At 37.2% G+C, this 11,617-nt stretch overlaps 1 protein-coding gene across 1 annotated transcript in view; it reads right to left on the minus strand.

Moving 5' to 3' along the window:
- LOC123528909 (uncharacterized) overlaps positions 1-11,617 on the minus strand; it is a 213,751-nt gene continuing 202,134 nt past the window's right edge. Inside the window, exons 58-59 of the mRNA XM_053521503.1 lie at positions 5,802-8,012; positions 1-2,399 (exon numbers count right to left, since the gene is read on the minus strand). Of these exons, the coding sequence (XP_053377478.1) occupies positions 1,069-2,399; positions 5,802-8,012 (3,542 nt within the window). The 3' untranslated portion in view covers positions 1-1,068. The remainder of the gene's footprint in view (positions 2,400-5,801; positions 8,013-11,617) is intronic.

An 11,617-nucleotide genomic window follows, 5' to 3' on the forward strand; every position in this document is an offset into this window, starting at 1 on the left:
AGAACTTTATTTGAGCGTACTATCTTAACAGAGAAAGGTTAGTTTTCAGAACATATAAAAATGGGCAAAGGGATTTTAAAGAAAACATAGTTGTTAACAGTCATAAAAATAAGTTTAAAATATGTAAGTAAATAGAAGAAAAGTCGCATCTAAAAATGAAACACTACACAACTTGACAAAAGCGCGTATCAAATATTGTTAGTTTAGACAGCTTAATTAAAGAAAAAAAAAACAGTGCAAGTACCGCACATTAGTCAATATATTTTCTAGCTTAAAAATGATGCATAGATGAAGGTCGATAAAAAATTGATTTGGTGTCCTTGTGACATTTTTTTTTTATTTTTATGTTTTTGCGCTATATATATATATATATATATTTCATCTTTGTTTTTGTTTGGTTTGGGCTATTCTTTAATTCATTACATTGGCACAATCTTAAATAACTACTGAAATGTATTTACAATAAAGTATATGGTTATACAACTAATCATTTTTACTTAAAATATCACAGGAAAAACATTTAAAAACAATAAATAATACAAAGATGAAATGTGAAAAAAATATGTAAATGGCATGGGTGTCAAATTTCTGAAATGGAGCGTGTTATCACTCGATTAAAAGTCAAACATGTAAATGGACATAATCATATTCTTTTTGTGTGTATTTACACTTCAAAACACCGTAGTACTGTGCGATACCTATAAATGTGATTGTTCTAAACAATTGTTCCAAGAGAAGCTTATATTATCATACACAGACTATCAAGGATGTCTATTACAAAAAATGCTATGACAACAAATCTAAAAAATATATATTAACAACTTTAAGAAAGTATCGGTAACAAATCAATATCACATTCTTAAAACAATAAAAAAAAGAAAGAAAATAGTAAAATATAAATATATACACATGGTTTCTTTTTCTTTCTAAATACATTTCTAGTCCTTTTACGATCATAATTAAGTTCCTCGACGAGCTCTTTAACAGGGCATGTTCAGGATATAAATTTTCTATTCATATAATGTTTGATATTTACAATAAAACGCGTTGTGTTTTCTACAGATACATTTATTTAGTGTCCATATCCTCAAGAATGCTATCGATATTTGATTGCGTGTTTGATGAACGCCTTCCTCTTGCACCTAAACTCGTCGAGGATGCCGGAAGTCGTGGTACTGCCATTCCCTTCATAAAGGGAGATGGCCTTCCCGTGACATTATTTCTTGTATTTGACACGGATGAAGAGAACTTTGGCTGTGGAGTGTCTCTGTTTCCGAAAATACTTGTCGGGGCGCCGAATTTCGGAAGCGGTGTTTCTCGCGATCCAAATATACTTGTAGGAGCCGAACTGTTGGCAGAAGGCATAGGCGTTGAAGAAGGGTCACCTAACCCACGTGTTGTACTTGCCTGAGGAGCCGGAACTTTGTTTGGTGGATTTAACGGATGTGGTGATGCACCAGATTGGCGGGCTTTCTGCAACATTTTGGTGACAGGTGTGATCATTTGGTTCCCTGATGTTGGTGGCGCAAATGTTTCCTTCTTGTCCTTCGAAACCTTAGGTTCTTGTCTACTTGATTCCCCGACTGGTGTTGGGTTAACTGTGATGTTACGGGGTTCAGGAGAAACAGATCGCTTGCCGAAGAAACTTAGAGGAGACCAACCATGACTTGATGATGGTGTCGGACTGCGCCCACTGTCTTGTGTACTTGTAGGTGGCGATCCAATAAACATTATGGGAGATTCGAAAAACCTCGAGTTAATAGATCCATTAGAACGCCATGATGCAGCTGAGGATCTTCCATCATCTGACCATGTTGGCGACGCTATCATTGTGCTTGTTGTCGACATGAAAGACGTCTCCCTCGTGTGTAATGTTGCTTTATTAAATTTTCTATTTGGAACCTCATTGAACAATTCCTCTTCTTCAGTCGTTTTCTTTCTAGCAGCCATTTTTTTCTTACAAAAGCAGACGATAATTATTGATGCAATCAAAAGAACAATGACCACTATCAGAATGATGATCCAAAATGCGAATTTCGAATCAGAAGTATTTTCCTCTTCGTCACAGAAATAGAAGTAGTCCTCAAATGTACACTCGGAAGCACCAGCTACCGACACACAATAATATATCAGGGAATAGTGTAATATTTTAATAGCATCGTTGGAACCGGCTCGTTCATATTCACGAATACAGGCTTCCATGAAGTGGTCTGTAACACTGCTCGTCATCGATGCGCAGTTGTCTGCGATTGTTTCATTACTGATGACGTCCAGACAATCTCTAACTGCATTAGTGTAATCTGGTACAGCAGTGCGGCTGTAAATAGTCAACTTGTCCGGTAAATGAACGGCTTGTATTGGTATTGACGACGGTACCCATGTTTCGTTTGTTAAGGTTCCTTCAATGTAAACAAAACGAATTAGTGATGTATAACAGAACAAGAGCTGTCACTAATGGTGACAAATGCCCCCGCAGCGCCTTGACCTTTGACCTGGTGACCCCAAAGTCAGTAGGGGTCGTGTACTCAATAAGTACTATCACCATGTGAAGTTTGAAGGTCCTAGGTGCAGTGGTTCGCGAGTAAAGTGCCTTCATGCAAAAAGTTAACATTGGCCCCTGTGACCTTGACCTTTAACCTGGTGACCCAAAAGTCAGTAGGGGTCCTTTACATAATAAGTACTATCAGCATGTGAAGTTTGAAGGTCCTGGGTGCAGTGGTTCGCGAGTAAAGCGCCTTCATGCAAAAAGTTAACATTGACACCTGTGACCTTGACCTTTGACCTGGTGACCCCAAGTCGGTAGGGGTCGTGTACTCAATAAGTACTATCAGCATGTGAAGTTTGAAGGTACTGAGGGCAGTGGTTCGCGAGTAAAGTGCCTTCATGCAAAAAGTTAACATTGTGACGAACAGACATGCAAAAAGTTAACATTGGCCCCTGTGACCTTGACCTTTGACCTGGTGACATCAAAGTCTATAGGGGCCGTGCACTCAGTAAGTACTATCATCACGTGAAGTCTGAAGGTACTGGGGCAGTGGTTCGCGAGTAAAGTGCCTTCATGCAAAAAGTTAACATTGTGACGAACAGACATGCAAAAAGTTAACATTGGCCCCTGTGACATTGACCTTTGACCTGGTGTCCCCAAAGTTAGTAGGGGTCGTGTACTCAATAAGTACTATCAGCAAGTGAAGTTTGAAGGTCCTGGGTGCAGTGGTTTGCGAGTAAAGTGCCTTCATGCAAAAAGTTAACATTGTGACGAACGGACATGCAAAAAGTTAACATTGGCCCCTGTGACATTGACCTTTGACCTGGTGACCCCAAAGTCAATAGGGGTCGTGTACTCAGTAAGTACTATCATCATGTGAAGTCTGAAGGTCCTGGGTGCAGTGGTTCGCGAGTAAAGTGCCTTCATGCAAAAAGTTAACATTGTGACGAACGGACGGACAGTTGAAAACTAATATATAATAGAAAGTGCTGTTTGGAAAACACGCATGCCCCCAATGATGGTTTGTTCCATTTTCAGGCATGTGATCACAATGACCTTGACCTTTGACTTACTTACCCCTAAAACATTAGGGTCATCTACTTCATAACCCAAACTTGATCAAGTTTAAAGGTACTGGGTCAAGTGGTTCTCAAGTTATTTTGACTTTCAAAGTTCAGGCAACTCTGACCTTCATCAACTTACTAAACCCAAAAACAATAGGGGAATCAACTTCGTTAAGCCGACTCATGCTATCAAATTTGAAGGTTCTGGGTCAAGTGGTTCTCAAGGTATTTGGCGGACACCGTTTTAAAGGTTCAGTAACCAAATCATGTTATCAAGTTTGAAGGTAATGGGTCAAGTGTTTCTCATGTAATTGTGCGAAAACGATTTTCAAGGTTCAGGTGGCTCTGTCCTTAAACTTCAACTTACTAAACCAAACAAAAGGGGCCATCTACTTCATAAGCCTAATTATGCTATCAAGTTTGAAGGTTCTGGGTCAAGGAGTTCTTAAGTAAATCTAAGGGAAACCGTTTTCAATGTCAATGACTCATGTGACCTTGACCTTTGACTTACTGACTAAAAAACAAGTGGTCATCTGCTTTACAAACCAAATCATGCTACAAAGTTTGAAGGTTCTAAAGTTATTGAGAAGAAATATTTTTCAATGTGCAGGTCCCTGTGAACTTGACATTTTACCTATTGACCCCCACAACAATATTGGTCATTTACTCCATAAGCTCAATCATGTTATTAAGTTTTAACGTTCTGGGTCAAATGGTTCTCAAAGTATTGGGCGGAAACCGTTTAAAAGTTTTAGGTCTCTGTGACATTGACCTTTGACCCCTAAACAATAGGAGTCATCTTCTTCATAAGCCAAATCACGATATTAAATTTCAAAGGTCCTGGGTCAAGTGGTTCTCAAATATTAGGTAGAAACCGTTTTCAAAGTTTGGATACCTGTGACCTTGATCTTTGACCCTTAAAATAATAAGGGTTATTTACTTTATAAACCTAATAATGCTACCAAGTTTGAAGTTCTGGGTCAAATGGTTCTAAAGTTATTAGGCGGAATTCCTTTTCAAGGTTCAGGTAAACAGGTTTCAAGGTGCTGTGACTTTGACCTTTGACTTATTGACCCCTAAGACAAAAACTATCATCTACTTCATCAACCTAGTTTGAGTTAACTGGTTCTCAAGTTATTTGACGGAAACAGTTCGGGATGGACCGACCGACAGGAGCAAAGGTTCGACGGGGGCATTATTATCAAACAATCAATTCACCTAAATTTCTATAAAATATCTTAAACGTCATATCATCCTTATTCACACAGTTTTGCAAGTAGTTGATTGAAAGTGAATACTGCGCCAATAACGCAACAAAATCACTCAAACAATGGGTATAACGTTTTGTCGACATGTCCCCACCTATATGAAATATACTCATTTCGCACTTAGTGTTTGTTTTTATCTCTGTCACATTTCGACAAGATTTGAAAATTGGACATAATGTTTTATGATTATTTTTAATATGATAAAACGTAATAACGACAGAACGGACACAAACACATTTCGCAATAACAGTTACAGGAAGGTAACCATAATGTAAAAAGTCAAATAATATCGAAAAGAATTTCATATCAGGTGTGTGACGTCACAAATGACACCTTATTAATGGATGGCGTGGTGCTGCAGTTTTTTCACGTCGGTAACTTTCAAATTTACTCAGCCATACGAACAAAATGTTTACATTTTATAAGTAAAACTGAATATGCAATGAAAAGATGACTAGCTTTGCACCGAAAGATATGCACTCATTTTTCTCGAATGTGCTGCTTAAATGTCGCACAAAATCTCCACTGAAGAACTCTTGAAAAAAATCTCGATACAAATCTGATAATCTAAATATATTTTCAATTGCAAAATACTATCCACTTTCATCAGACTAAGAGCATATTACATCCTTTGAAAAGTGAAATGTTGGCAACAAAATTATTTATTCCAGCCAGATGGCCCTTCTTGCCACACAGCCACAATCACCAGTTTCACTCATTCTGTGATTTTTTGTTTTGGCTCATTTGGAGTTACCTTATTGCAACTGCTACGGTTCAATTTATTTACGCGCCATTGTTTACCTAGTCATTGTTATATAACTTGTCAAAATTTGACAGAGATAATAACAAAAAGTCAGTATGGAGTTAAAATGTGTCATTCGATTATCAAAAAAAAAAAAAAAATATATATATATATATCAAATAATCTTCATCGTGCAAATATTTGCAAAGAAGATCACAAAGTTGCTGTTCAGCATTACGTACCTGATAGTGTTCCGAAGGCTGTGCCTGATTCAAACCCGGAAGTCGTATCGTAAATTTTCATTGAAGATGTTGTTCCGTCTCCTTCATCAAACGACATTGACAAGGCAAGAGTTTTATCAGACGATGTTGATTCGCAATACGCGTGCATGTCATCTTCAGCCTCTTTATCAGTTTTGCTTGTTTTCCATATTCTTAGGCAGTCAACTGTCACTCCAGCTGTTGATGTAGCGGTGATTGTAATTTCTTCCACGTTAATTGTTGCACCAGTGTTGACGTCAGATATCGTTGCACTTTGTGATGTGTATTCTGTCATTAAATAAATAGAAACAACACCATCTGAAGACTGCCAGGAGAAAGTGATATAGTACCATATATCAGTGCTTATTATCAGTGTAGTAGTGTAGGTATTATCCCAGTTGATTTCTAAATTACCGGAATTTACTTGGAAAGTCAGTGTTTGGGTTCCAACGTCTGTTGAAAGAAGTGAATATGATGCTGTGGATCTTTTCTTTGATGCTACGTTTGATTTCACCCAGAAACTAATGGTGGAAGCAGTATCCATCGGATCAATTGAAAAACCACTTACTGAAAAACTTTGACCTGTAGATAAAGATAAAGCATGACCTCCAGACGACAACATGTCAGACCCATATTCATTTGTTATAATGACGTTGCCGGTGCTTGGAACATATATCGACCTAATGCATTCTCCAGCATAAGTTCCAGTTACATCACCCTCGCTCAATGGTCCAGTTTCACCAGTACACTGAATGTCATTAGTCCACAAACCATCCGCTGATCCGAACAGTCCTTGATTAATTCTTGCAATATCTGACTGAATATTTGCTGTTATAACAAGTCCAAGATTTGAATCAAACAGTACTAGTTCTGAACTTCCAAATGTAATTTTGATAAACGGTTCTATTGTCCATTCTACTGAAAGTCCGTTTGATGTTTTAGTACTAGGATACTGCACGTTCTCACCTTGAAGTTCAAGAGTAACATTGGTATCAGTATTGTGTTGAATTATGAATGTTGCGCTACCCGTTCTAATAGCTAATTCTTTAAGGTAACGACAGGTGTGTGTTCCGAGACATGGCAAGAATAAAGCCTGAATATTAACGGAAGAAGATTTTACGAGTGTGTACACTCCAGGTGTGGCATGAGTGAACGAAACGCCATCAAATGTGCTGATATACGACCCGTAAATTATTCCAGCGTTACTAGATTTTACAGATTTTGCAAACTCGCAATCTTTTCCAATGAAGTTTCTGGAGCAAATGTCACAGGCATAACTTGATGGCATGCTCATACTGGAAGAAGACAAATAAGTAGTCCAGAATTCTACAACTGTTTTCGAGGTATCGTAATGTCGGGGGTGACAATTACAAACGCCAACTTCAGCATCACAAACACCAAAACTGCTGCAGGGCCCAAGGGTTGCGACAGGACAAACATCACCGCAAGATGTTCCCCAGTGTGTATCATAGCAGACGCAGGTATCATTCATTACATTGCCAAAGATGCAAGCAGTACAGAATTCTCCACGAGCCCCAATGTAATCGGATATTGATTCTAGTGAAATGCACATGTTCTGAAGTGGATTGTTTGAAGAATTTTCAGCACCAATGTACAAGTCGGCTGCACCAGCAAAAATCGCTTCTGCTTGTGTGATGTCATCCGTTCTTGTCAATTCTTGTACACATAGTGCCTCATACACAGATGTTAGCATCTCTACGCTTGAGCCTACTATTGACAATGAAAAATCACTAATAAGGCTTGCACAAAGGTCTTTCGCTTCTTGTAAAGCTGCAGCTGAAAGTTCATCTTCTGTCGTTAGTCTAGGTACGTCCAGTTCTTTATCCTCGGTAAGGTCAATATCAGAACTGACCCATTTCGGCGGATTGAGCGAGTTTATAGCTACCATATTCTGAGAGCCTTTGTCATTGTATGCTGTTAGGTCAATGCCTTCATTAAAGTTCCAATTATGGGAGACATCACTAGTGTCATCGTTTATAGTTACCCTGAAGTTACTAGTTATGATTGTTGGGTTATGCGGACGAGACCAAATGCGAGCCTCGTCAATATAACCTGTGAAATCGCCCATTGCAATCGATGCGCCGAGTCCTGGAGTTATTTGACCAATAGTTAATGTACCTCCGCTTGTAAACACCGAACCAGATATAGCCATTGCTTTTACTGTTGAAACTCCTAAAATATTATAAAATATATTTTGTTACAAAACTGGATCTAAACTCTAAACCCAAAGTAACAAGAGCTGTCCTTAAGACAGGCTCCAGTGAGTGAGTGAGTTGGGTTTTACGGCGAATCGACACAAAATGGTCATATATCGCCGAGAAGGAGACAGGCTCCAGTGTTCGAGTGTTCGACTTTTCGAATTGTTGTCCCCGAAGCGAAATATTACCCTAAATGTTCAAATATCAATAGAGTTTCAAAGCAATATCTGCATTAGTTTTGGAGATAGTAAGTTGCATGCAAATCTTTAACCAAGATTTTTTAAGTCCAAAAGGGGGCATAATATGGCAAAAATGCATATCAGACATATGGGACTGGATGCTATCACCTAGTTTTATAACCCCGAAGACACGTGAAGTTTCCATTCAATATCTGCATTAGCTCTGGAGACAGTAACTTGCATTCAAAACTTAACCAGGATTTTATAAGTACAAAGCGGGGTATAATTTGCCCAAAATACAGGTCAGACTTATTGGACATGACCCAGTGAGGTTGGAAATTGAGGCAGAGAAAGAAAAAAAAAACAAGTTTCAAAGCTATACGCCTTTAAGTAATAGCTATATGGACTTGCACACAAAAGGTGGCATTATTTTGCCAAAATGCATGTCAGAGTTTTTGGACTTGATGCTATTACCTAGTTTTATAAGCCAAAAGACACGTGTAAAGCTTCATTTCAATATCTGCATTAGTTTTGAAGAACTTGCACGCAAAACTTTAACCAGGATTTTCTAAGTCCAAAAAGGGGCTTTATTTGCCCAAATTACAGCGAGGTTGGTAATTGACCGAGAAAAAGAAAAAATAAGTTTCAAGCTATATGCCTTAAAGTAAAAGCTATATGTACTTGCATGCAAAACTTGACTTGATGCTATCAGCTAGTTTTATAACCCCGAAGACACGTGTGAAGTTTCATTTCAGTAACTGCATTAGTTTTGGAGATTTGCAGAGTTATGGGACTTGACCTACACATGTATGTGGTAAATGAACTATCAGGCTATTATTGAGTATCAATGCTCACACTCTTACATAATTTCCTACCAAATAATGCCTACAGTTAAAGGAAGAAGGGAATTATTATTAATTAAAATGGTCTCAAAAGCTACGTATTTTAATGTCTTTTAAATATTAATTATTCATAAATGCAGTATAACAATCAAGTTTCTATAAAATTTCATTTTCAACTACAAAAAACGGGAAAAAATGGAATGAAATAGATTTCATATAAAATTGTAGTCATACAGATGGAGCAAAATTTGATATTTGAGCTACTAAGCCCAAAAAGGTAGCTATATACATATATTTTACTTTTTGTGCAAGTCAAGAAACAAAAGTTGATAGAAGGCTGGATAACGCCAAACCTTAATATGTCCTGTTATTGAACAGGTGTTAACAAGATGCAAGAATTTTTATAGCAACATTTTATGTGTACCCCTATCCTTACAGTCAAGTACATGTGCAATCATTTCCTGAGTACCCGACCTTTCGAAATTTCATTTCCTGCCTATTCTTGGAGCAAAATCTACATTGTTAATTTACATGGTTCTGAGTTTGAAGAACGGACTGAATGTCATCAAACAAATTTGCACTTTGAAATACAAATATAACCATTAAAAGTTTAAGGATAATAGAGTTTGAGATTTCAACCTTCGCCTTCGCCGTCTCTCATATATATTTGGGGTAAAACGTCACCGATATGCGTGTATTTTATTTATATCAGACGTTGCTACTAAAGTTTTTCATGTAATATCAAGTAAGCCTAAGACTTCTCTTTATTACTAAGTGAGATAAAAAGCTTACTTTCAAGATTTCTGCTTATTATGTTATTCGATTATCCATATGTGTAATTAGACTAAATTTGATGCGAAACACTATCAATAAGTATAAGAATAATGAAGTTTTGTATGGCTAATGATTTTAACTAAATACATTGAATTGAACCTGGAAGTATGAAGTTATCAACTGATTTTGAGAAACTTTGAGATTTTGTTCAAACTTTAACTTCTACGGCATATTTGTGTCCCCAGGCGGTATCGATTATACTAGATGGGCCTTTTTGACGTATGAAATGAAGTTTTGAACGTCCGAAGATGTGATATCACGAAAGTCAAAACTTCAGTCTTTTTACATCTACTCTGTCCACATACTTGGCATCAAAGACTGAAATCTGGATGGAGGCACATGGCATGACAGTCATTTTACTTGAAAGATGAATAATGCGCGATTATCATTTGGTGGAATATTTTATTTTCACTTCAAAATAAAATCAATCCATTTCTGTCGGACACTTAATACGACAATTGCGTTTTAATTATAAACATAAAATGGTACTAGAAAGACGGAAATTCTTTGAAGTATCAGACAATTTCAGATCTATGATAATTATCATGATGCGAGAAGTTTCCTGTTAGCCGTATGGGACAACTCCACTCTTTACATGCACGGACCCAGAGCCTGGCAGCGGGGCATTGTGGGTCAATCCCCCCTTTGATTCTTACATTTTACAAAGAAAATCGGGTCTTGAAACTCAGCGTGACCCCCCCCACCCCACTCACAAACACACACCTTTAAATGGGTGACCCCCTCTTTAAGTGTGGTGTCCCTCTAACCAAAATTCCTGGATCTGCACATGCTTTACTTATGAAATAGTATATTCAAACAAATACGTGTTTATGCCCACATGTTATTTTGTGCGACAATTTTCGTCTCCACCTAACATTTCTTGACTGTTTCGCTAGACAATTGGTGACTTGGCACGATTATATTGTGCTGTCTGAGAGTTTGGTATCATACAGAGTCATAAAGTGTCATGATGCCAAAACGTATGATATCACGAGCGTATCTTACATGTGTTTCAAATCGCTTGTTAAATGTATTCATAAATTGTGTATATTGGTTCATGTTATCAACATACTCTTTTAAAAGGTTAGATTTTCATCAGGTACATTGTTTATGAGAGTCTACAAGTAAAACGCGTCTTTTAAGGAATTCGATGTACAAAGTACCAATTCAAAGTGAAAAAAAACCTTTAAGAAAAACTATGAAGTATTAGTCAACAGCATGACGGATGAATCTGTCCTTTATATTTTATGGGAATGCCTTTTGTGTTTGCTTTATCGCATATATTTAACTTAACTCCAAAGTATATCGAGAAATGCATTTGTAATAGTTGGTGTCTCATGTTTTTGTTTAAAAAAATATTAACTGTATTATCTTTCAAGAACACCATCAACAATAGAATACGTTGATATGATTATTAGCTCGACTTTTCGAAGAAAAAGTAGAGCTATTGCACTCGCCCCGGTGTCGGCGTCGGCGTTGGCGTCGGCATTGGTTAAAGTTTTTGATAAAGTCAAATTCTCTGTTACTATCAAAGCTATTGACTTGAAACTTAAAATGGTCATTTACTATCAAAGTCTACACCAGGAGAAACAATCCCCATAACTCTGATTTGAATTTTGACAGCATTATGCCCCTTTTTAACTTAAAATATTTTGTTATTTTTTTGATAAAGTCAAATACCTCTGTTTCTATTAAAACTTTTGACTTGAAACTCAAAATAGTTA

Source organism: Mercenaria mercenaria, chromosome 13 (genome assembly GCF_021730395.1).
Source record: "Mercenaria mercenaria strain notata chromosome 13, MADL_Memer_1, whole genome shotgun sequence".
NCBI classification, from domain to species: domain Eukaryota; kingdom Metazoa; phylum Mollusca; class Bivalvia; order Venerida; family Veneridae; genus Mercenaria; species Mercenaria mercenaria.